This window comes from Zootermopsis nevadensis, unplaced genomic scaffold, assembly GCF_977971745.1.
Source record: "Zootermopsis nevadensis isolate Lab colony 2312 unplaced genomic scaffold, Znev_1.0 Znev_ptg000016l, whole genome shotgun sequence".
Taxonomy (NCBI): Eukaryota; Metazoa; Arthropoda; class Insecta; order Blattodea; family Termopsidae; genus Zootermopsis; species Zootermopsis nevadensis.
In genome coordinates this window covers 13,274,049-13,301,491 of record NW_028259148.1, presented here as the reverse complement: position 1 = coordinate 13,301,491, position 27,443 = coordinate 13,274,049, and the positions used below count along the sequence as shown (strand labels likewise).

The window sequence follows — 27,443 nt, the reverse complement described above, 5'->3', positions numbered from 1 at the left end:
TGCAAGGTGGAGGACCACCCCCTGCCGGTTGTTCGGAAATACTTAAAACCACCAGCGTTGTGTATTTCAAAGTTGTGAATGCTCAGACTTTGCATGTTGAAACATAATGCAACTAACCCATTGTAAACAACGTATCTGAAGCGAGAATTTGAAATGTTCATCGCCTGAACCGAACCCAAAACACTTTTCACGCGCGTTGTAATAATTATTAGTTTACAAGAGGCCACAACTATACTCTGTCCTAAGCTAACTGGTCTAGTTATAACCTCACATCCTCCCCAGATCGGGCAATATTTATAAATGTGTCCGTTTCTAAAACAGTCGACAATGTAATGTTATTAAGGGACTTTGGGAACCGTGCGTGGTAATTCGCTAGCTTCTGTTATATTCCTCAGTCGTCTGCGCAGGCGCACTGCTATCCAGCGCAGAGCAAAGCAAACACTACAGGCAGTGCGCTTCGCTCTTGACAAGGAACAGCCCATAGTGCTCCGGTAAACAGTCGACTAACCCGATATCAGCAATGAGCTTCTCCTTAGTAAACAGTGACATATGAACCCGGCAAGTTGTATAACCAATCAGCCTAGAGTCTAGCAGAACTCCAAGTTCTTTGAAACTATTTATAACCAAAATGAATGCCAACTGTTCTGCGCGTAAAATATATAAAAGCAGGTTGGCCAACATTAAGACTCAAACCACTTTCAAAACTACAATTTTGTATAGAATGTCACAATACAAACGTTTACACAATGTCCCTAACACACGTATCTCGGGTCGTCAGAATCCATAAGGTTTTTCCCTCTCGGAACTGTGGCAAAAGACAACTTTGCCGTCCTTGAAATCCGTAACGAACTTGCGAAAACGCGAAACTCTTGTAAACTAATCTCATACATCATCTACAAAGTTCAATTAGAAAACTACAGCACTATTAACAAGCTTCGTAAAAGTCCCAAGCAGTTAACACTTCGCAGCAGTTGCCCTCCTGATTTGACCAAACAGAACAGATGAGTGGATTTGTCAGTACGCCACGTATAACCTTCTTACACCTAAACTGCTGCAACCCGAAGTAAGCGATACAAGGGCACGTGTCGCCGCGCAGCTCCACGTGCTAATAACAGAATGTTCAGACGTGTGAAATGTCCATTTACCCAGCCTCTTAACACGTAGATTATTCAATTTTTTGTCGCAAAATATGTATTCAGATGGAATTTCACTATTTACATAAGCAATAATCATTGTAACCTAACCATTGCATTGATTTTCTTGAGCTCAGACAACTGCAAAAAAAATATATCTCGAAATCCGTTCCCAAATTATCGAGTTGTGAGACATTTTTGACATCACCTAAGTTCTTAATAGTAACGCAGAATCACAAGATGAATAAATCTCGTATGTGAATAAGTATAAAATGAATCAATGAATAACTACCATAATTAATTATGCACCAATTATTAAAGAATGAATTAACATGCAATTAACTTACATTACGTCGAGCTGCCATATTTGCCGACTACAGCGATGTATGTTGCTGGAATTTTCCACCCAAAGACAAGGGAGAACGACACAGACTTCTTCCACACACTTCCATGTTGAAGAACTTTTTTAAGCTTTGAGAATCGGAAACGAAAACATATGCACATGAAACTATATGAACGGAGGGTTATCTCCAGGTCCGCCTTTAAGTAATCACTCCCACTTACCGCAATGACGGCAGTCAAATATGACTGCATACTGAAGCTAAATGTTGTGGCTTGCAACTGAACCGAAAAAACGTAATGGCATATTAAAACATTATTGAAATGAAATTTACCTTTTCTTTAGTTTCTGTTTGTGGCGGCAGGGATGAAAGGAAAGTACCAACATAACCCTTAATTCCGTGTCTATCTGCACACAACCGCTATTCAGGATCATCACAAAGAAATACACATTACAAAAATCAGTGTAAACACAATCCTAATGAGAGACAAAGGGTCTAAACGCATTTCAATCAGTCACTTTGGTTAATGATAACTCTGAAAGCCAAACTGTGCCTAGACAGCACATAAAATCTTCGCGTCTAGCGACATCTCTCATGATTTGCCTGTACTTCCCTCAAGTAACTCGACTAAGCCGTGTAAAGATGTCGCAAAGGCTTGACCAATTTCATCTCAAGCCTCGTTCTCATTGGCCACGTAATTCGAATGTAAATCACTTGAATTTGTAAATTTGAAAAGGATCTGAGTGTTGTGAACAGTGTTCCAGGTATGTTTCAAGCCTGCTGAAAGAGCTGTTCCATAAACTGGAGGCACCAGTTCAACCTTTCACTTAGATGGCTGTCCTCTGGGTTGTAGCACCATGTGGTTTTGCATAAGTTTATAAATGTTTCAGTGGTCTTTGCCTACCTGTATCATCGCCCTGGAGGCAGCAAAGACCTCAGAAAAGTTGGAAACTTCTACACGACGCTACAGCCGGAAAGGCAGCGTTCTTCCAATTTTTTTGGTTAACAATCCTAGGATTGGTTGGCAACCCCATTACGGGATTGTTTCTTGCGAAGGTACCACGGTGGTTTCGCCTTGCCTTCCGTGGCCAGTCTTTATCCATCAGACTGGAAGAGAAAGGACGTGGACAAACATCCATGCCTTGAGTGGGACTCGAACCCACGGTCCCAGTGGCCAGGCGCACGAAGTCCATGCCTCAGACCACGTGGCCACTGCTGCCAGCTCCAAATATATAATAGTTCTAAATTCTATCAATTATTAAGAAATAATATGGAAAAGAAATATCCCAAATAATCATACATAACCTTAAGGCCAGCAGCCAGCTAGTCGGCTTTGGCTCTCAGAGAGCTGATACGCCATGGACTATTATTATTATTATTATTAATCTTAATTAAAGGCATCCTGTTGCATTTTTTCATCAAATCCGTCCCCACAACTATTTATTTGGTTTTACCCATTCATTGGTTTATTTCAGAACACATTTTGATCCGAGATGGATCGCCAGGTGGATCTAAGTTTACAAATCTACTGACTTACAAAACTATGTGAATGTTAATATTACATCAAAAACAGTTTAAATAATTAAACATTTTTAACACTGACCAGGAATTATTAAAAATTAAGTATTTCAACAAACTGCGTAAATAGAAATTTGACAAGTTCTTAATCACAAAGATCCTTGTTGACATTGGTACTTGTACATACATAATTAGCTGATGTTTATAAAGATGTAACTCAATCACTGTTCATAAGAAATTGGAGTTGAGTAGAGGGGTCTATTATGGAACTTTTTTGCAGACCATCATTTCAGACATATTTAGTTCATGGTTGACAGGGCATGTCTGGAACATATAATGTACGAGTGTACTTTGAATTTTAAACAAAACTGTAATAGAAGTTTTGCAATCTTGTACTTACGAAACATGAAAAGAGCTAAGGGTTGTACCTAAAATTTTGATGTAGAAAGTAGACTACAGATGGGACCAGAGAGTGTGACTGTAACATATGAGATATTTCTAACATTTTGAAAACATGACTTTATTCCTAAAATATAATTTTTTTAAAAGAATGTCAAATATTGCAATTGTTATTTTAGTTCCGCATTATGAAGTAGAATTAATCATTTCGAAAATTATAAGAACATGTGAGAAATCTTATATGTGTAAAAAGCATACCAAGATAAGAATGTCACTGGAAATTGAAAGATTCTTGATATAATGGATTTGAATGATTGCTATCTTTAGTATGAATTCTGTATGGGGTATTTAGCTACAATGTAAGAAGAGGTACTCACATATGATCGGCTGTCCAAAGTAGCTCTTGTGATGCTGCCAAGGAACAAATGGGGATGGTGTAATCTGAATGGGCTTTGTTTATTTGAATACCTTTTTTTGTTGATTTTGTTTATGTATTTATTGTTAGTGCTTGGCTGTTGCCAAGCACTCTAATAAATGAATTGAATTGAATTATTATTACGAGGCGCGTCCTCAAAGTAAGTTTCCCACTCGTCCCACAGCTAGCAAACCTTATATTGCGCGAAGCGACTGTACGTACGTGATAGAGCAATGACGTAGCATGGCGCATGCACTAACGGTACTTCCCGCGTTCTCACAGTAGCATCGTTGCAGCTGTTGAAGATGGAGGTTCTTATTCCAGCTCCCGCCGACTGTGAAGTGCGGTCAGTGATAACGCTAGGCCGCACACGGCTCGACGGACAGCAAGTCTCCTGCAGGAGTTCAGCTGGGAGGTGTTTAATCATCCACCCTACAGCCCGGACCTCGCTCCCAGTGATTTCCATCTTTTCCTACACCTCAAGAAATTCCTGTCCGGTCAGCGTCAGCGTTTTGAGAATGACAGAGAGGCGGAGATGGTTGTCACACAGTGGTTCCAATCCCAGGCGGCAGACTTCTACGACACAGGTATTCAAAAGTTGGTCCCACGGTATGACCAATGTCTCAAATCCGGTGGCGAATATGTTGAAAAATAGCTGGACACTTGCTGTATCTGTTGCAATAAATATTTCAATGAAATTGTGTTTTGTTTCTGTAAACGGCCCCAGGGAAACTTACTTTGAGGACGCGCCTCGTATTATACACATGGGTAGCCCATTTTTTAGGTTGTGAATTATAAAGTCTTTCTGTATCGAGATTTTTTACAGGGCATTTTGTTGATAACAATGAAGGAATATTATTCATTGGCATTATTTTTACTGATTCGTTTTTATTTTGTTTACAGGGATTTTCCATTCTACTGACCAAGTATTTTATGCCAGTTGTCTTATGTTCAAACAGATGACATGAATCATGATGAATATGACAGTTGGTTGTTGGTCTTCTACACATATAACAAATTCCAATTTTTTTCTTTGTTCATAATAGTCAAATGTAAATAATTTAATTTGTCTTTTTCCAATAGTGAATTTTAGGGAACTGTGTATTAAATTGAAGTCTGAAAGCATATATTATATTTGTGTCATGTAATTATAATATATTATCAAAATACCGATACCTAAAACATCCATTAATTTTGTAAGACTTGAGGTTCTCACAGCGGTGAGTATGAAGATTTCCATCTTCTGGGTTATTGCGCTGTGTAGTCTGGTCGTTATTAACCAACATTTCAGAGGTCATACTGCCTCCGTCATCAGGGCGATGAAGATTTCTCTCTTCTGGGTTGTTGCGCTGTGTAGTCTGATCGATGTTTACCATCGTTTCAGAGGTCATACTGCCTCCGTCATCAGGGCGATGAATATCGACCAGACTACACAGCGCAACAACCCAGAAGACAGAAATCTTCATCGCCCTGATGATGGAGGCAGTATGACCTCTGAAACGTTGGTTAACATCGACCAGACTACACAGCGCAACAACCCAGAAGACGGAAATCTTCATCCATTAAGTTTGTTTGCGAACTATATGTAAACTAGGAATGATTTATTACAAATGGTTGCTGCTCTTAACATAAAATGAGGAAACTTTCATCGGAAATACCATCCTTGCTATCCAAAAACTTTGTGCTACTCTACACTTTCTGGTTATTGAAGAAGCATTTGAAATCTGAAATCCACAGCTACAATAACACCTCCCTTGATCTTTATGTGCCCACCATGAAGACACAACTAGAAATGAAGAGATACTGCACAATATTCACACCAAAGAGTATAATAAGAATTTATACAAGTCAATTTGACAACATATTTCAAACTGGTAAACGCTTCTTCGATCACCGTGAAAACCTTCAATACCGATCCTACATCAATTATAACTGCGCAAACCCAACATTATGCAATGAGCAGAGTTCCTTTAAAAAGAGTACCTAAATGTTACCACAGCTGGAACACAAGAACATATCAGTAAAAATGAACTGCTAAAGCTTATACATAAGTAAAAATTATGTACACAGACAAACAGTGTACGTTGAAAGCTAACAATATACACGGCTCTAGTTTCAGTACATCTTTGTACCGTAAAATCAAAATTACTTTGGATGGCATAAAACATGTTTTTTATGATAAAGAATTGCTAAATAACAACAGAATACTTGCCGCAAATGAAATATTCATGTTTGTAACACCCAGAGCAAATTGACACCAGAGGGGCCCAAGTTCACTCGGCCCAACATCCCATGCTCCTTTGTGTTAACTATATGAAGGAACAGCAACAGGGTGTGGAACAAATTGTTACGACCCTGTTGGAAGAAAATGTTCGTCGCTTAGTAAACAGTCACACATCATTCGTCTCACAGCTCTGTACTGATCATTAACATACATGTCAGGATACTTTCCCTATAACCCAAAAGAGGCTAATGACATCAGGCTTCACCCCATAAATTTTAACAGAGAAAGAGGCTTTGCGTTTGTTCGTTCCTGGGATCCAGTGATCAGCATAATCAAACAATTCAGAGATTCGCCAATCAAAAGTCAGGCGCAAGTGAAGCAAAGCAACTGACTCTGCCCACCAGCCCCTCCATTGGCTCGTGCTCAGATCCATTCACGAGCGAAAAGCAGGTATATATGTGGGTCTCTTAGAACATACAGTATGAGTAGACCTGAGGATGAGGACAGAGGTGGTCCTCGAAACGTCAGCAAGTCTTACTCATCTGACACCGCTGATGGCCCGAGAGGAGATCTTATTGATGACAGCTGCAGTGAAAGCTTCACAATATACAAATGAAAATACTGTCTACGTACAAATCACTGTATAAAGTTAAATACAAAAAGCTAAAAAGCATAATCATAGTAACGCAGAAAAATTAATTACAGGCAACTGTCAAACCAACAGGTTCCTAATCTTTTCAAAAATTATTGCAGAATTTAATCTGAAAATGGGACTAAATTTAAAAAAAATTGTTTTTGGAACCACAGTACATGGACCAGACCTTTTTCCCACTAACAGCTTTTAGAAGGCCATTATATTCGGTGACATTCAGGATACATCTTGCACCCAACAAATAGCTTCACTTTAAAAACCTATTGTTCACGACTGTAATCTTGAGACTTGCAGGGTGAGGAAGTGGGGTGAAGAAGGATGAAAGATAGCGTCTGCTACGCAGTAGCCTTTAACGCTTCGGACTTCCTTCATTCCTTGCAAGTTTCAAGAATACAGTCTTGAACAGTACTCCATTGATGATCAGTATGATCAATATAGTCAGTGTCATTCTCTATTCTAAAAATTATTGATACGAACAGAATTTTTTATACAATCCATACTGAAAATTAAAAATTCTCAAAGATCAAAAGACTCTGTTGTTAAAAAAAAGTGTAATACTAAAAAGTAATATGTAAACATTATTCTACAATAAAATTACAGTTATCTATATTATACCACATAATTTATGTCCTATAAATATTTGTGTCACGTTTACGCACGATCTATTATGACCATGCACCGCAGCAGCACACAACTAAACCTTTAAAAATAAAATTATAGTCTAATTGGCAAAGATGTACAGTGTGTCCACAAAGTCCCTTCGGGGTTTTGAAAAATTGTGGTGCGCAAACAAATTGAGCTAACCACATGCGGTTTGCAGCAGATTACAGTGGAACTCTGGAAGATGGTGCTCCACCTCATTGGGGTCTGCAGGTACGCGCGTACCTAGACAGGACATTTCCAGGAAGATGGATCGGCAGACACGGTCCAATGGCTTGGCCTCCACGTTCACCAGACTTAACACCACTGGATTTTTTGCTGTGGGGTTATGTCAAGAGCAATGTGTTCCGAACACCAGTTAACGGACTTGATGACCTGAAGACCCGCATCAGGAATGCGATCTCGGCTATTCCAGCGGACTCACTCCACAGAACATGGCAAGAGCTCGAATATCGTCTGGACGTTCTCCGTGCTACCAAGGGAGCCCACATCAAGGTCTACTGAGGTCAGTAAAAAAACTTCCACAGTTTCACTGTAATCTGCCGCAAACCGCATGTGGTTAGCTCAATTTGTTTGTGCGCCACAATTTTTCAAAACCCCAAAGGGACTTTGTGGACACACTGTATATGGACATTTAAATGTCCTATTCCCATGCAATAAAGGCTAATATCCATAAAACTGGATGGAATTTTAAGTCAATGCTGTAATATTACAGTAATATGGCTTACTGTCTGTATAATTTTTACTGCCACAAATTGCTCTACTATACCTTTGGAACTTCCAATGTTTCCTCACCCTCCAGAAGGACATAGTGGGGCGGATTCATCTGAACTTGGTAAATAGCAAGTGTGTTCTTTCCCTGCGGAGGCTTGTCTGGAGTTTTTGCAAAGTGCTGAGATGTGAATGGGCGGCCATCTGGATTATGAGGCAATGGAGGTAGCTGAGAGTCTAAATATGTTGCAAAAAGGTGCATTACAACCTGAAAATTATAAAAAAAAATCACAGCATTGCAAAGTTGAGTAACACAATAAAAGACGTGCGAGACATAAGTAATAACGTAAGTATATAAGAGTGTGTACAAGCCTCTCTTTACAATAAAAATGTAATCGCGCTGCGTGAAAGTGTCAAAATACGATAAGTACGCTGATCGTTGCCTCCACCAACATTATAATAAAGACATAATGGTAGAAGTGAGTGCATGTCAATTATGAACAGGGTAGAAGGCATCAAAAATAACAGGAATATCAGCGACAGTATTGAGAATCAAATTGTTATGCTTTGTTAAAATATTGGTGTGCGGATAATATTAAAAAAACTAAAAACTGATATGGGCTTCTCAATGTGTGGATAATATCAAATTCAGACAAAATGCTGTCCAGTTACTCAATGACAGGAACAAGTTATTGGATATAACGGAGAAAATGTGTCCAATAAAACTGAGATTTTGACATATATATTATGTTTAGTGTGTGAGCAATGTGGTGTTTGCAATTAAAAGAAAAGGATGAAGTATTCATAATTATTCATATCCCTCATTTTCTTGTCCCTAAATTCCTAAGATGACAGAAAGGAAAGAAACAGCAAAACAGGATGAAAAGAGAAGAAAAGGATGGAGACCCTGGAAGGGTTAGAGAGAAAAGCAAGCTGGGACATAGCTCACAGCAACTGAAAAATTTTCTACAGACTGAAATATTCATCAAAGATACCCGATATCATTCTTGGACACAAACCACAGCTCTTTAAACACACCGTCAAACATGGCCACCTCTTCACTTGAAGTCATAAATTTAGTTTTCAGTGAAAAAGTAATATTCATTGTAACAGTCAAAGATATGAGAACAGAAGACAGTTCAGTCACTTTTCTGTTTGATTCTGCTTGAGTCACGCACACAAATGACAGCTGTATTTAATAACCACCTCAGATAAAAAATAAACTTCAAACAAAAGAACTACTTACAGCATCGACTATAATCGACAATTTTTCATGGCCATAAGACCTGAGCATTACCACACAGCTTACTTTGGATCTTGTACTTATGAAACTATAAAAATATACAAAACGATAACTTCTTTTTCTGATGAACAGTAAAGATTTTAAAGGAGAAGTTCAGAGAAACTTTAAAAAAAAGTAAAGTCATTCTACTACACGCCATGTAGGTAGTTTAGGGGAGAGGCGGTATAGCTCCTAATCATTCTTAACCTCGACACTAGATGGGGGCGAGTGGCCAGGTTCACGTTCCAGCCACCCCTGGACCCACTGGATAAGGGGCTGGGTGTGCCCCTGAGCCAGTCTGGACACAGAGGCTAGAGGAAAAATCCTTTGCCCCTGTTGGAGATCAAACCCTGGTCACCCCCAAGATTCCATAAAAGATGGAAATGTCTTGACCAACTGGGCAACTATCAGCTTTCTATGGAAATAGCTACTTGGTTATATCATAAAAAGGCTAGCAATTATGATAGACATGACTAGAATGGCATACGGATATTATCTGGAGACCCTAAAAAGTATTGTGATGTTGAGCCATAAAGCCAGACTGTGTACGTAGGAACAGTACTTACAGCTGCATCTGTAGGCAAATGTTCTTCCCAGTCCTTATTGTGAAGGCTTCCGCCACTATTCCACCGAAATTCGCTCATACATCCACCTTTTGCCAGCTCTAGAAAACAATAAAAATAAGAAATAGTGTTTCAGGTACTTGCTTTTCTATCTGAACTGTGGGCCTAAACAAAGCTGCTGTTACTCGTTAATTTCGATTTACACACTTGCTTCTTGTAATGGCTCCAAGACTCAGCTGTGTAACTGCACACTTCAAAGACTAGGAAACCTCCGAATAAGAGGCGGCAAAAACCCACAAATGGGTCGTAGAACCAAGGAACATCATCACAGAGACTACAGTTACTGTAAGCTTTGCAGCGACAATAAAACCATAATGACAGCAATCAGCCACAAGAACTTTTGTTTCAACTTTTCACAACGAAGGAAAAATTATGAACATACCTTTGATTCGTGTCACAAGATATTCTTGATTTGATGTGAGCTCCAAGAAAGGAATAAGACTAATCAGAGTAGGTATATTCTGTGCCACCTGAAGAATCTGTGCTGTCTTCTTAAGGCGCTCTAGGCCAACTGAACCTACTCGAACATCTGCCAGACCGTGGCATTGCAACGCTTCATCCACGGCTTCGATTTCCTTCACCAGTCGAAACAAGATAGTCTTGGATATCCACTGTTTCAGAAGAAATCTAAGTGTAAATGTGACTAGTTTCTTTACAACATCAACATTTAACATATTTTAATCTGTATTTTCTTTGCCTGCTCCTAAGAATGTTCTATAAGCACTTTAATCAACATTAATACCAATACGAGGTGCGATCGGAAAGTTTCCAGACTGTATAAATAGCGGGCGAACCGGATGTAGTACGAGCTTCTGCCTTTAGGGGGTGCGCCCTACATTCATAGTGGATCAGTGTGCCAGCCGGCATCATCGAATTAGCATTTGTTTCTTAGTTACGGGAGTTTTGGTAGTGCATTACACCGACCCTCCTGCGATTTCGGAATGGCGTGTGCATCAAATTTTGCCAAAGACTCGCCAAAACGGCTACGGAAACCTATGAAATGCTAAAGCAAGCATTTGGGGAGTCCGCAATGGGTCGTGCACAAACTTTTGTGTGGCATTCACGTTTTAAAAATGGCCGAACCTCTGTCGATGATGATGACGAGCGTTCTGGACGACCATCTTCGAGCACAACGCCCGAAAATGTTACGAAGATTCGGCAGGCCATTCACGAAGATGGACGTCGTACCATCAACGACTTGTGCGACATTGTTGGGATAGGCTATGGGACCTGTCAGCTGATTCTAAAGGAAGAACTCCACATGCGACGCATCATGACAACGCGCCAGCGCACACCGCCCTCAAAGTTCGGCAGTTTTTGGCCTCAAACACCATGGCCGTCATCCCGCACCCTCCTTATTCGCCGTGTGACTTCTTCCTCTTCCCAAAGATGAAAATTCAGCTAAAGGAAAGGAGATTTGAGACGATAGAAGAGATTCAGGCAGAATCGCAGATGGTGCTTGACAGGCTGACAAAGAAAGATTTCCAGGGATGCTTCCAGGCTTGGCAGCGGCGCTGGGAGCGTTGTGTTCACTCCCAGGGGAACTACTTCGAGGGTGATGGATGAATTTAATACCTGAGATAAGTGTACGGGTTTTTATAGGTGCAGTCTAGAAACTTTCCGATCGCACCTCGTATAAGGTCTGAAACTTCCACCCATGTGTTATCTGTCTGGTGGAAATTACTGTATTCTCAGTTTGAGGATTCCACAGAAGTAGTTCCAAGAAAAGATCTGTGCCCACAAAAAACTAGAAAAATTCTTATCTTCAGCAAAATGGCAAGCAGACAGGATATAAATAAGTAAAAAGTATTTCCACGACTGATTCTTCACCCACTTCCAACAAGCACCTTACAGAAAGTCAGACACATTAAAGCTGTACAAATCTGTTTGGTCTGTTCTAATTAACCACAGATCTTTCTTTTACACAACACAATTTAATGGTGTTCGCTACCTCGAATAAAGTTTCTGTGTATCATGCGACATATCCTGTGACGAAGATATCCGTCTTCTGGGTTATTGCGCTGTGTAGGCTGGTCGATGTTAACCAACGTTTCAGAGGTCATACTGCCTCCGTCATCAGGGCGATGAAGATTTCTGTCTTCTGGGTTGTTGCGCTGTGTAGTCTGGTCGATGTTAACCAACGTTTCGGAGGTCATGATGGAGGCAGTATGACCTCCGAAACGTTGGTAAACATCGACCAGACTACACAGCGCAATAACCCAGAAGACGGATATCTTCATACTCACCGCTGTGAGAACCTCAAGTCTTACATATCCTGTGATATTATCTTACCTCCACATTCCTTTCAGTTCAACATTCACAACCAACCAGACTTATTCAGCTGGAACGTATCATTACAAATGATATAATACAAAAACAAATAATGAAACTGGATACAAATGTCTTCCACAGTCACTAACCATACCATTCTCAAATTAGCATTCCACTGTGTGAGAACGTTAGGATTTACTCGCACACGCCGCCAGACATCTTGACTCTGATAAAGCGAGGAAGAGGGCGAGCCTGTGTCGTCTGCCTGACTTCCAGAACTCCCCACCGCAGGCACTGCACAGAATTAAAAAATGATACGGAAAATATGAACCAGCTTTTGCACTCAAAAACTTTTGGATCTTGTAAACCTGTTCATTAACGTTTAACACAGCTCTAGTAACAATTTCGCAGCAAATACCGAAAGACCCAAATGACAGCTCTTACACTACTGATCCCACTTCAACAACTGCTTCCTACATTCTTTTAATATTCCCTGAGACACACAGGATCCTTGAATATATGGTCAAGTCTACCAGAGGTCGCTTTCCTTCACATTCTCTAACATCCCTCCCACGCATGTTACATTCCCCAGCTCAATCTCTTTACTAAAACTAGTATAAAAATATAAATAATTACATATAATTTTTAAGCCTGTGCCCATAATGTTGGTTAATAATGATACAAAGACAATCAATATACTTTCTCTGGACTTAAATTATTCCTCTTTATTCTAACTAATTCCTGAAAATCTATTCTTTTCCTCCTCCTTCTCCGCTTCATGCGGTAGGCAAAATTATGGGCCAGTTTAAACATTTCAGATAATTTTAAATTTCACGCTCAAATTACGTTAAACCCTCCTCCAAAACAAGTTGTCCACTCCAGATCCAATTACACACGTGAAAGTAAATGTAAACATTTACCAATCAAGGAAAAGTTAAATTGTATGTGGTCTGCCAAACACACTGTAGTAGCACGCAAAAAATACCACTGCTGTTTAGTTTTCGCGTACGTATTTGTACAGGGTCTACGACGTTTATCTTAGACAGCCTCGGCCAAGTGGTCATACAGTGAGGCCAAACTTCTAGCATCTATACATCTGTTTGTATCTTTTTTTAAATATCCCCACAAATAAAAGTCACAAGGTCCTAAATCTGGGGAATGTGGGAGCCAAAGAACATGGCTAATTACTCGATCACCAAAAAGCTCTCGCACTGCGTCCAAACTTATGCTGTACTAGCTGTTGCAGAATCCTGCTAGAAACACCACATATCCTTTCTTCTTGTGAAATATGGGCTAAGGATGTTATTCACATACCTAGCACGAAGAACTGTATCATTCTACAAGCTCGGTCCAATGATCCTGTTTGCACACCAGACACAAATTCTTTCACAATGCAGAGGAACTATACAAATGTGCATATAATATTTGATATGTCAATAATTACAAAAATGGTAAACTTTGAGGTTATATCTGACAAACTTAACAAATAATTTGCTCATATTTAAGTAGAACATTATTCCCAAAAATGAAATATTGATAGCAAACCATAATTATAGTGATAACATCTTGCAACACAATTACAACTGCAAGCAATAAATAAAAAAAATCAGCCTGTATGAGAAGTGACAGATCACACGACCATCTTCACGTAAGCTGATAAAGCGAACTCATGACCACATGAACACATAACTGCCAGATTACTAACTTATATTACCTAACACAGCATAAAGTTTGTACGACTATAAATCCGTGCAACAGCAACGTACTTTGGAAGTTCTACCTAAAAGTCCGTGTTAATAATTCAAAACTCGAAGCTTCCATTTGTAAGAAACATTCTAAGAAAAATGTAGTTTTTACTGCATTTAAATTTAGTGAAAAAATCTACAGGGCTCACACTCTTGACAACCGAATTATATTCTTTCCTAACCTGAATTTTTTTCTTACCTGTCGTGGGAGGAGCGAGCTGATAGGAGCAGCGACGCAGTGTGGGTGGCACTTCTGCTGATGTGCGAGTGGCTGGATGACTCCAGAAGGAACTCAACAAGTTTGAAGGCTGCTCCACACTTTGACCTGTAACAAGAAGCAGCTTCCATTTCAATGGACAGCCCCATTAACTTTTACAATGGAATTAAAATGTCTTGTTCACATGCCTAGCTACAATGGTTTACACCTTACCATAAAGTAAAAACATATTTTGTTGCAGTTACCAGAGTACTCTTTAATTTTACAAACAAATAGAAGGACATATAAAAATAAGCAAACAAACAAAGTGTTAACACTATAAATGACACTAGTGCCATTTATAGTGTTAACACTTTGTTTGTATGCTTATTTATATATTTCAATACACTACACCAGTGGTATTCAACCAGGGGTACGCGAAGACATCTTAGGGGGTACGTGAAATTTAAAAAAATATATTATTTTATGATAAACACTGAATAATCGGTAATGTAATTTATTTAATTTATTTTAGATGCAGATTATATACTATGTATAACTTGAATTATACACCAACAACTTTGGGGGTACAAAGTTGAAGAGAAATTATAACTGGGGGTACGCGAAGACATCTTAGGGGGTACGTTAAATTTAAAAATTATATATTATTTTATGATAAACACTGAATAATCAGTAATTTAATTTATTTAATTTATTTTAGATGTAGATTATATACTATGTATAACTTGAATTATACACCAACAACTTTGGGGGTACAAAGTTGAAGAGAAATTATATCTGGGGGTACGCGAAGACATCTTAGGGGGTACGTGAAATTTAAAAAAAATTATTACTTTATGATAAACACTGAATAATCAGTAAAGTAATTTATTTAATTTATTTTAGATGTAGATTATATACAATGTATAACTTGAATTATATACCAACAACTTTGGGGGTACAAAGTTCAAGAGAAATTATATCTGGGGGTACGCGAAGACATCTTAGGGGGTACGTGAAATTTAAAAAAAATTATTACTTTATGATAAACACTGAATAATCAGTAATGTAATTTATTTAATTTATTTTAGATGTAGATTATATACAATGTATAACTTGAATTATATACCAACAACTTTGGGGGTACAAAGTTCAAGAGAAATTATATCTGGGGGTACGCGAAGACATCTTAGGGGGTACGTGAAATTTAAAAAAAATTATTACTTTATGATAAACACTGAATAATCAGTAATGTAATTTATTTAATTTATTTTAGATGTAGATTATATACTATGTATAACTTGAATTATACACCAACAACTTTGGGGGTACAAAGTTCAAGAGAAATTATATCTGGGGGGGAAGCGAACAAAAGAGTTTGAATACCACTGCACTACACTGTATGCAAAGTTTTAAAATGGAAGGACCTTTGCAAGTACCAACATTAATTACTGTTAACATTGCACCCACCTAAGATATCTGCATGGATGCCACATCACTGTCATTAACGTTTAGGACTTATGAAGGTCCGATGATATCCAATAGATTGTGTTCACTCTCAATTCAACTAAGTACTTAAAAGTTGAATGCTAAACACACACAGCCACAAGCTTATAATATGTTTCTCTTTCCTTATAAATTGCATAAAAAAGTCACTGAAAAGTGGTTATGTTTATGTTCATAAAATGCAAATAAATGAACTCTTGTTACAACAATTTAAAATCTGTCAGTCTGCTGTGCTGTACCCTGTATAAGGAAATTTAAATTCTTGTACTTTAAAGGTTGTGTTAACTGTGACCCCCTCCCCCCTTCATTTAATGTTCTAGCCAAGGCAGACAGCCTCTTTTAAAAATTGTAGTCAATTTTGGAGAATACCTGTGTTAAGTTTCAGGACTGAAAAGCCTTACAGTTTCAAGAATGGGACAATTCAAACAGTCGGGTGTCAGTTGTTAAAATCATTCAAATTACAGAAATTACAGTCACTTAAAATATCTTACGTGTAATTTTCTCATCGAGGGGCCTCACTTATTATTTCTACTATGGCCTCGTGATTCTCTACACTGCTTCTGTTCATTTATCACACATACCGCATCTTGGGCTAAAACCATTTGCAGCTCAGTAAGTCAGACCAGGCATACTTAGACAAAAACTAGCAACGCAAAATCTCAAAAATAATTTTAATGTATTCTGCAATATGGGTCATAAGAATATTCCACAGAAAAACCTTACCAACAGCAGCAGTTCTTTCAAAATTTTCATAATCTTGGAGGTAGTGCGATAGCGAACGCTCATTCTCTATAAAGTCCACGGATGAAACGGGTGACAGCTGAGAGCCTGGAGATGTTTGCTGACTTCTGTTTTGAGAGATGCTGCTCCCAGGAAAGCCCTGATAGTATATCCATGATGAAGACATTGTGGAGTTCGCACTTACCATATCTGTCACACAAACATAATTCGTATAAAATCTGCTTTCAGGTTTGAATTGAATCATCTGATTCAATCCTTCCAACATTTTGACCAGCACTGCAATTTCCATCTTCAGAGTTAATTTCATGGACAGCGAAGAGGTGACTACGTTTAGGTCTCAGGAAAGGGGAAAGAGACTGAATGGTTCATGTGCTGTCCTAGATGCTAAACAATAGGCTAGGTCCTGAAAGATTCCAATCAAAATTATATATATGGTGGGCTGTCTTTATTTCCCTGACTCGGAGCACAATCTCTTTATTACAGGATCGTAACAGGGAAGCCGTGTATCTGGCCAACATAACTGAATGGCAGGTAGGATGGTTAGGTCCGTTGGTATCTGGCTGAATCACACATGCTGAACAGGAGGCACTTAATTTTTGTTGCACTGACTGTTCACAAATTGGTATCCAATACTGAACGTAGGTGATTCGCAAACATACAGAGGCGACACAAATTGAGAAGCAGTGTCCCATACTTGCTCATAACAGACAGTATTTGCGTAACTAGATTCTGCTCAACAGAGGTAGTCACTTGGCATAATGGAACTGGCTGCTATACATACAGGAATGTTAGAATTTGGAGTTTTACACTAAATTAATTGGTTGTTCAGTTGCTGACAGAGTAGATGATTTAATAAAGGCACAGTTGTGATTGTAATTACTCAGTACTAGTCAGGCGCACAGAAGTTGTCTCATTTCTTCTTCTATGGCTCTCCGGTAAATATTCGATCCATGGCCTCCTCAATTCTCCTCTTCCATTCGGTCCTACTGTTAGGTCCGTCTGTCCGAGGCTTTGATCGAGGTTTCGAAACATCTTCCTTTTTATGGTGCAAGGTTGTTAGCCTTGCGACCAACCCCCAACCTCGAGGACCAGGGTACCTGTCTTAGTCTGACCTCTCCCCCTCGACCAATCTGGCTAGGGAGGCCCTACCAGTAGCTATGCTACCGCCAGCATAGCTCTTGGGGTCAGTTGTCTCATTTACCCATTTACATTCACCTTCTACCTTAAGTTGCCTGCTTCTTCTTTTTAACAGAACAGTAAAGAAGTTTGTTAATGCCTTTCTTTAGAATTATCTTGTCCCCCAGCTGTTACTGTTACAAATATTAAAACCGCAACAAAGAAACAAATATTTCTAACATGATTATGGTAAATAAACATGCATATAAATCACAATACCACAAAGCATCATTCGTCAAGTCTACTCTCTGTGAGTTTGTTGTGTTAGGATGCATGTGTATTGTCTGCATAAGCCAAACCCTGCGCCACCTAATGGCACTGCAAACAAAATGTCCATAATCATTTACAAAGCATATGACCCCATATGACCAGTAAACAAAGATCTTAGAATCGAGATTGTTCACTGCCCAAGATGAACAGTTCTGTAATGCAAACATTATTGAGCTCAAAATTTCTAAAATAAAATAATTAGGCTACTCTCAAAAACAATAGCAGCAAGGAAAATTTTTTTAGGTGCCATGGCAACCTGGTATTCATGATCTGTCAAGCCCTGTACATTCCTTTAGGTTAACAATCTCTTTTGTAGGAGTTTTTTGGACCAGGAAAATGTGTTCCCTGACCCCACTAATTATTCTTACCTTTGTGGCTGTCTCAAAAGTGGTCCCTTACCACTAAAAAAGTAAAGTTGTCCTGCTACACCCCATGTAGATCGTTTGGGGGGAGTGGAGGTATAGCACCTGCTCTAGATGGGAGTGAGTGGTCAGCATCAAGCCCCAGCCGCGCTTTACCCCCAGGAAAGAACCCCGGTACCCATTGGATAGGAGGCTGGGTAGGTCCCAGAGCCGGTCTGGACGCAGAGGATAGAGGAAAAATCGTTGCCGAAGTCAGGGATCGAACCCCAGCTATCCCTTCCCACTAGGATTTTTAAATAAAATTTGTATGCTTTTATAATATCTCCTATGCATGCCACATATCCTGCCCATCACCCTAATATTAAATAATACAATATTACACAAGGACACAAACTGGAAAAAAGAGAGGAAAGTATCTGTAAATAAAATTTAATAAGAAGTCTGAGCAAAAGAATGCAAACTGAAAACACTAAGACACTTAATATTCACTCAAATGAGCACAAAATGTTAAATTCTGTAGATAATAACTTATTCAACGTCAATGAATAAATGTCGGAGAAGCACACAAATATCTGTGATGGGGAGAGGTATGGAAGCCCTTGTGAAGATCTGGAAGTGCAAGACAAACGAGTGGCGATTGAAATGAAATGATGAGCACAGGAGCAGGTGCTATTCAGTTGGTAGTGACTGCACGGTTTAGGAAAAGAGGCATAGAAAAAAGTTCTAGTAATGTGACCAGGTGGTTAGAAAAATACATAAAAATGTTTTAGTGACCATGTGGTTAAGAAAATGGGTTATGAAGAAAGAGGAAAGTGACCACACAGTTCAGGGAAACAGATGAAGGAAAAAGTTGAGAAAAGGCTTGCAGAGACTGTGCCTGTTAGTGACACACACGTCAATGTGTTGTACTTAAAACCGTTTCTAGAAACAAAGGTCTATTTAAATTAACTGTCACGATTTGAATATCCGAAGTTCAAATTCACAGAAGTTAATCCAACCCTCAATTAACAAGAATTTATACTTAAAATTATTCACTATCTGGACTGTTTCCATTGTCCTTGTTTAAAAAAAGAAACGACGTTTCGGAAACTGGCTCTGTTTCTGTTTTCAGGTGCGAGGTGCCTACCCATACCAGTTATGTAATTCAATTCTAAACGGTTCTGAAGGGTCCTTGTTTAAACAAGGACAATGGAAAAAGTCAAGATGGTGAATAAGTTTAAGTGTAATCCACCATTGTCAGAACCATTTAGAATCGAACAGTTAACAAGACCAATTCACTCAGATGAGCTGATGCACATAACATTGCACAGTTTCAGTAACTCACCGTCATTTGGAGACGACATTAAGAATGATGATCTCCAGCTGGTAGCAGACAGATTAATTGGTGTTGATGACAAAATGTCCACGTGAGGAGAGGCACTAGACCTCGAGACATCTGCCGGTGAGGTAATCTTGAAATGTGGATCTAGAAATTTAGAGATGAACTACAAAACAGTTTAGAAATTACAGATAAACATACTTTTTATGTTTTATACCTCACGGAAAAATTTAATAACCAACTCCATGGAGCAGAGACCCTTCTGAGAAATTAAAAGTCACCCGTATGGTCAAGAAATGTCCTGCCTTGTATGAAACCACAAGTTCTTTACTGTGTTCACAGAAACACATGGTGAAATTTTTAACAACAAATAAAAATTAAATAAAAAACTATAAGAAACAAAAATCGGAGAATGCTTGCTAACATCGACCTATTTTAGGCATAAAATTAAAATTGATCAAACACATTTCCATCTTACATTACATTCAAAATAAACAAGATAATAATTAGCGCATGTAAATATTGTATATTTTAAAATGATGCTTATTACATTTGTTATTTTCATCAATATTTTCTAGATAAATGTTTAAATTAAATTTGTCATTAAATAGCTTTTATTAAATGTCCTAAACATCATATAATTATTTGTTATAATTTGATGTGTGTCTTTCATATTCCTGTATATAGCACAAAACAGTTGTAATGAGCAAAAGTAATCAGCCCTGCTGCACTCATTATAACCGAGTCTTGCCGTATTATTAAACTGATTAAATTAAGGAAAATAAAATGAGGAAGCATACAGCATGAACTCAGTAATGAATCTTCAGGTTCAGTAAAAAATTGGAAATTTCTTGGCTACACGATTGTTGACTTCCCAGGAACAAGTCTACTCCACGGAATTAGCCTCAAAAAAACGGCAAAACTGAAAAAGTTAATTTAACTTTTCATTACAATCAATCATATTTATTTTCTAAAATAATAATTATACCTGAATCAGAAATACCCATCAGTTTCTTCTGGGTTGGAGAGAGAAAAACAGGATCCAGGCAGAAAGTTCTTCGCAAGTAACGACCGAAATGATAGAACGTATTCAACATAAGAACTACGGCTACCAGCCACTCAAAGTAAACCATTGTTGTTGTGTACATCGGGCATGTGTATATCCTGGAAAAGCAATATAAAGCAGAGATTATTTATTTTTTGCATTTCAGGAAATACCGCCATGGTGGTCTAGTGGTCAGAACACTAGCCTTGTATGCTTGGGGGTCCCGGGTTCAATTCCCGGTGGTGCTCAAATTTATAACTTGTGTTGGATAAGGCCGTGGTCTAGGCATCACGGAGTTTTCCTCCGGGGGCTTCCCCAGTTTCTCCGTGGCATCCCAACAATTACTCCATTCACACACAGAAGAAGGCAATGGCAAACCACTTCTGATCATCTCTGCCAAGAATGTATATATGTATGAGCAGGTCCCTGACAACCTGAAGAGGTTGGAAGGATCCTGTTCATAATATATGGACCTGTCGTCAGACAGAACACTACAAATAAATAAATTTCAGGAAAGTCCACAATACTAAAACTAAGAATATAGTAATATAAAAAAAATACAATTTTACCTGCCACTTTATATGGGTGTAAACCTGAACCTTCAACCAAAGGGCAGAACACAGACTAAGGGTATTTGAGAATGGGGTGATGAGGAGGACATTTCAATCTAAAGATGAACAGAAGGGTAGAAAAAAACTACATAATGAACAGCTTCATAATTTATACTCCTCACCAAATATTACTAGGTTGAGTAAATCATATAAAATGTAATGGACACAACACGTAGCATGCATGGGAAGAGATAATGCATGTACATATTTTAGCTTTAAAATCTGAAAGACAAAGACTGATTGTGAGACTAAGGCATAGATGGTAGAATAATATTAGGAATATGATGTAAGAATTTAGATAGGATTTATGTGCCTCTCTCTCTCTCTCTCTCTCTCTCTCTCTCCTTCTTCTTCTTTTTTTTTAAAAAAAAAAAGTGTTCTGTCTTACGACAGGTCCATATATTATGAACAGGATCCTTCCAACCTCTTCAGGTTGTCAGGGACCTGCTCATACATATATACATTCTTGGCAGAGATGATCAGAAGTGGTTTGCCATTGCCTTCTTCTGTGTGTGAATGGAGTAATTGTTGGGATGCCCCGGAGAAACCGGGGAAGCCCCCGGAGGAAAACTCCGTGATGCCTAGACCACGGCCTTGCCCAACACAAGTTATAAATTTGAGCACCACCGGGAATTGAACCAGGGACCCCAAGCTTACAAGGCTAGTGTTCTGACCGCTATACCACCATGGCGGTTATGTGCCATAGGCTAGGGAAAAGTTGCAAGTTCAGCAATTAATGTTTGAGTACCATAATATATGGGGAAATTTAAAAGCTACGCGACAGTCAACTTCTGAAGAACGTCTCTTCTACAGAAATATATTTTGAAGTTTCACACTTGTGCTATTTGCCGAATGCCAAAACAAAAATTTGCCAAAAACCTGGTAGTTCGAATAGAACCATACGTACAAATGTCTGTCATTCGTCAAACCACGATTATTTCCTGCAGAGCTGACAACTAAGAAAAATTAAACACCCAAATATTGAGCACCACACAACTGCGTAACACCTCCATGCACTTGTCATTCACCAAATGTGAGTCAGTTTTGCGATCACTTGTGCTACATCCCTTTCCCAGTATCTCCCTTTGCATTTATCACTATGGACTTGTCAAATAAAGTTGTTTTAGAACTTTTACATCTCTATGACCAGAAGCCTGTAACACGGAACACAAATAATCCTTTAAGAAAAAACATAAATGAGATCACTTAACGACGGACGATACATGGGCCTTAAGTTTTCAGTGCATAGCAAGTAATTAAAAAAATATATATTGAAGGCATCCATTCAAGCCTTACTCACAGGCTGAGCTGGTTTTAATTCGCAATTATAAATATTTTGTGAGCAGTGATCTAACCAAGGCTTTACAGTAAACACACAAGTAGTTGTTATTAATAACTACATAATTAAAAACACACAATTATAAACACATTTTATTTAGTAAATTAAACACAGTTAACCTTATTTTTCTTGTCATGCTTCTTATCCATTAATCAAAAAGCACTCGGCAAATACATCTCTTAATTCTTTGGGCTCTGACTTGTGGTTTACTGGAAATTTTCTACAGTGGTCAAAGAGAGGTTAAGTCATCCTGATTATGTTACCATAAACCTCGAATAAATCTTCCTCCTTCTTCATTGTCAAATGTACCTTGCAATGAATATCTTAAGTTTGATGTTTCACGTCTTAAGAAATAAAACACAGCACAAGTCATCATTACAACTGGTAGAGTAACAGTACAGTCCACGACTGTAATCTTGAGACTTGCTGGGTGAGGAGGTGGGGTGAAAAGAAGGAGGAAAGATAGCGTCTGCCTTTAACGCTACGGACTTACCGCATTCCTTGCAAGTCTCAAGATTACAGTCGTGGAATGTAGTTTTTGTAATGCACGGAACACAGATGCCAGTATGCTGAAAACATTTTCTACTACTTGATGAGCATATTAAATTATTTAATTAATTATTCTTGTCCGTCTATTCACAATATTCACAATATGACGCAACTATACCAACTTATGAGCATATTAAAGTTGAAAGGTGAAAACTCTTTCCACATTAGCTTTCTTATGAATACCTGTATAACATTACAAAATTATATATCTTAAACTGAAGCTGTCACCACCTACAAACACACATTGCACAATGAACAGTTCTTTCTTACCTTTAATGTATTTTGTAACATATAGGAATTGTGGTATAGCACTGTAATGGTAGGACATATGGCAACGCTTACCTAATCACCTTCAGATTAGGACCCTTGCGCGCACACACACTTACTCCATCGATCCTGCCATAGTTGGATGCACTGGCGGAAGGATTCGTTTGGAATCTTCCGGAGTTCAGCCGTCGCATTCGATTTGATGTCCTCCATGGTTGCAAAACGCGTCCCCTTGAGGCCCATTTTCCGAGTAGGGAACAGCCAGACGTCACTCGGAGCGAGATCCGGAGAGTATGGTGGTTGGGTGATGACGGAAATGCTTTTCTCGGCGAGGAACTGCTGCACAACCAGCGAGGTGTCGAATGTGACAGCCGAACTCCGGAAGATTCCAAACGAAGCCTTCCACCGGTGGTTCCAACAATGGCAGGATCGATGGTGTAAGTGTGTGTGTGCGCAAGGGTCCTATTCTGAAGGTGATTAGGTAAGCGTTGCCATATGTCCTAACATTACAGTGCTATACCACAATTCCGGGAACTTTTTGACTGCCCTACGTATATCAAAGCCTTGCACACCTCGAGTACAATGTTTGTTATAACTTGAGATAAATATCTGAATAAGTAACAAAGACTGAACGTTGTCTCCAGTCACCAGAAATCGGAGTGTCACTGCTAAATGTTCCTTTGCCAGAATGGCCTCCCCCCCCACCAAATCTTCAAAATATATTAACCTATATTATTCAGGATATATTCAAAGTCTACTGAAGATGTTCACAAAAGTTTCCTTATCTCCCAAGTTCTTTATGTAAATCTACCAGCAAAGTACAAAAATAACAAATACAGATAAGCGAAGATGGAAACAGCGAAGGATCATGTCCAAAGCCAGGCTCTGGCATTAGCCATGCTGAAAACTTCAAACATATTTATTTACAGTTATTTAATGACGCTATTTCAGTAGCTCAGACTATACAGTGTTGAATGAGAGGATGATAGTGAATAATGAATTGGAAAGGATGTGGAAGGAAGTGGTCATGGCCTAATTTGAGGGAATTAGGAAAACCAAAAAGACCTCAGTCAGGATAGTGGCACCTGAGCCGAGATTTGAGCCTGAGACCTCTCGAATACAAAGCAGGAGTGCTAACCACTCAGCCACAATGTTCGGTGAAAACTTCATCAGCGTTTCATAACTACAGCATAAACTAATGTACTCACACATCATATAAAACTATAGCCAACAAAATTCCATTTATAACTCCCCACATCAAGCTATTTTTGGTTTTGTGCATCTCCTGAGTCACCTGAAGAGTCCGATCCATAACGGGAGTGTGAGCACTTCCAGACCTGCAAATGATAGTAGTACATTTATGTGAGAATTTAGAGACTTCAATTCAATAAACCTTTTTGAAATGTAAAAAGATACTTATTTATTTCCTTGCAGTGAAACAATCACAAGGTGTTAAAGGCATCGTCACAGTTCACAATCATAATCTGGAAGAAATGTCATTACTTAATCTATTCACTATAAATCAGTAGAATGGTCCATACAGACAAAATATATCCACCTAACAAATCAATCACAAAAGGGAACAAACATAATAACCTGGTTTTTATTATTTTGTTACTTTTGTCCGTGAACCAATGTGGAATGAACTATATGTCTCTCTCCACAATCACGAAGGAAGAACTGAAGTTGAATAATAAAGAAACACTATTTTATTTCACAGTATTTTCAACTGAAATCTGCAAAGTTCATAAATTCACATTAAATTACAAGGCCTATACAAAACTTGATGTTCTCATGATGGTAAAGCTCATTTCTTGTAGTCATCTAAATGATTACAACATTCTGGATAAATATATCAGCTACATTTTTAAGGTAGAAGGTGAGTGATAATACTGATATAAGAAGAACTGCCTGATGCATTTGCTACAATTTGAACTTGACAAATGTGAATAGCCGGGAATTCCCCAAAAGAGACTTCCCTACGAATTCACTTCAGGGCGCAGAAGCACATGAAGGTCTTCATGGAAACACCTGTCATTATGGACAGATGGTTTGGTAGAATGCTGGCTCCAATATACTTACTTATAGCATAATCCCAGTCAATAATTAAGAGCAACTTTGTTCCTTGAATTTCAACTGTGACCAAGACTACTTTCACAAAACAAATGTCGGACTTTCCAGCAGGTGCTGACAGCACTGATTAGAGATACAATGAGAAAGTCACTGTCTCTGCTCCTGCCAGTTGAATCATTCCACGTCAAATCAACAAACTTTAGATGTAAAATTTGCATAACCAATAATACTTGCAAGCTTTATGGTTCTCCTTAGAAGGTGATATACTTGAAATGTTGCCTTCTGTTTCCACTAACTGCATTTTGACATTTCAAGTTTGATTCACTAAAATGCTCATAACTCTGGTCCAAATAAGACAGAGAGCTCACACTTCTTCTACTATGACACAACAACCCGAAGTCGAGCCTTGGCCTACTCCCATGTGGGAGGTTTCTATGTCTTTGAAGTGTGGATTTATTATTACCGAGTGACAAGCCCACTGCCTCTGCACAATTTCTGCTCAATCCTGAACTGTCTTTGTAGTGAAAATGGCCGCTGCATTTTGCTTACGAAACATCTCGTTCATGCCGTAAATCTACGACATGGGACCACCGGCTTTATTCCAAGTTTGTGCTACGAATTCTTATCACCCTTAAAAATCCATCGACCTCGGTCGGGTTAGAACCCACGAACCTTGGATCCAGTGGCGAGCACGTGAATCTAGCCCACCGAGGGCGACGAGAGCTCACACTTGCATATAGCAAACACCTTAAAAATATCCAAAAGGGAACTAACCTCATTTTAACCTCATTGAATGAAAACGCATTCACAAAGTAACTCCCAAGCCACAATTATACGTTACAAAATATCACAAAATTACAATAATGTAATATAAACTAGGTCATTTCATTTCACTGCATTACATAAAACATGTTACTGCGAAACACTCCTCATACCATTCAATAACGACAATAGCTACCTACTTTTCCCGCCCGCATGATACCAACATGCTAAAATAAAGTATTCCAAACATAAAAAGAAATAGCTACCTATGTCACAGAGAACAAAACATAAAAAATCTAAATCTCCTAAATTTTCAACATTTCAAAATTCACAATCAAAAATGTCATACCCACCTTCCACAATTCCCACATTATGATTATGGAGACTAGACTACATGGCGCAACCCAGAACACAACCATATTTCGACTCATTACCGTGAAAACCTTAAATCCTACAAAAGCAGCCATATTTAAAATACTCTCTCAAAGTATAATCCTTGTGCATCTATTTGAGCTTACAGCAAAAATCTATTTCTTTTCCAATAACCACCCTTAGCACCTTGGCAACTGCATGTAAAGTCAAGTTTGACTTCAAAACTTAGCTTATTCAGCAAATATTTTTTACGTAAATACGTCTATATTTTCGGGTCAGTGTCATTCGGCAAAAACTGAAACGAAAAAATGTAACTACATTGTTATGTTACCTTGGAAACGTCAATTGTTTACTCGGCATTATTGTTACCTTGGAAACGAAAAAGTGTAACTTCATTGTTATGTTACCTAGGAAACGTCATCTGTTTATCAACAAATAAACAACAATGGTTACCTACATTGTTACCTTACCTTACATTATATTACCTTACCTTACATTATATTACATTACTTTACATTACATTCATCTACCACAGACCCATCTTAAGCATAATCAATGTCTTAATCAAACTTATCTCAAATGTAAAGCAGATATGACATATTTACGTCAAATTATCCGGAACCATGGTTCCACTGACAAATTTTTAAGATCAATTATGCACGTACCTTTTAAAGGCCTCACGACAACAATTCTCAATGAACTTAAGCCTATAATATAGAAGGTTCAGTTTGGATGTCTGCAAAATAATAAATTTGAACATTTCAATGCCCTGCATGAGCTTTTGGTAGAAGACTGTTTGGATGAGTGTACAAAAGCTAACATAACTGCTTCTCTAATTCAGAAAATACTTTCCAGGCATGTAAACTAACAACTGGATTCATA

General features: G+C 38.5%; 1 protein-coding gene and 1 long non-coding RNA gene across 6 annotated transcripts; one reads left to right on the top strand and one right to left on the bottom strand.

Annotated features, from left to right (window-relative positions):
- Positions 1–2,110: 2,110 nt before the first annotated feature.
- On the top strand, positions 2,111–4,933 carry LOC147873785 (uncharacterized). The gene is made up of 2 exons (XR_015535344.1): positions 2,111–2,238; positions 2,365–4,933. It is a non-coding gene; the product is annotated as an uncharacterized LOC147873785 (long non-coding RNA).
- On the bottom strand, positions 2,914–26,819 carry LOC110840761 (transmembrane protein 209). 5 transcript variants are annotated; one of them, XM_087349696.1, is made up of 12 exons: positions 26,390–26,454; positions 24,563–24,691; positions 20,532–20,707; positions 19,550–19,690; positions 16,400–16,606; positions 14,174–14,299; positions 12,384–12,523; positions 10,341–10,569; positions 9,902–9,999; positions 8,112–8,321; positions 6,019–6,161; positions 2,914–4,478 (listed from the first exon to the last, which is right to left on the bottom strand). In XM_087349696.1, exons 1-11 carry the CDS (start codon positions 26,437–26,439, stop codon positions 6,033–6,035), a joined length of 1,635 nt encoding a protein of 544 aa, XP_087205822.1. In that variant the 5' UTR covers positions 26,440–26,454; the 3' UTR covers positions 2,914–4,478; positions 6,019–6,032. The 5 variants fall into 5 exon arrangements, with proteins under 5 accessions (XP_087205822.1, XP_087205823.1, XP_087205826.1 ...); XM_087349697.1 differs by having other exon boundaries at positions 2,914–3,316; XM_087349700.1 differs by lacking the exons at positions 2,914–4,478; positions 26,390–26,454 and adding an exon at positions 26,543–26,819 and having other exon boundaries at positions 4,675–6,161.
- Between the last annotated feature and the right edge of the window lie 624 nt (positions 26,820–27,443).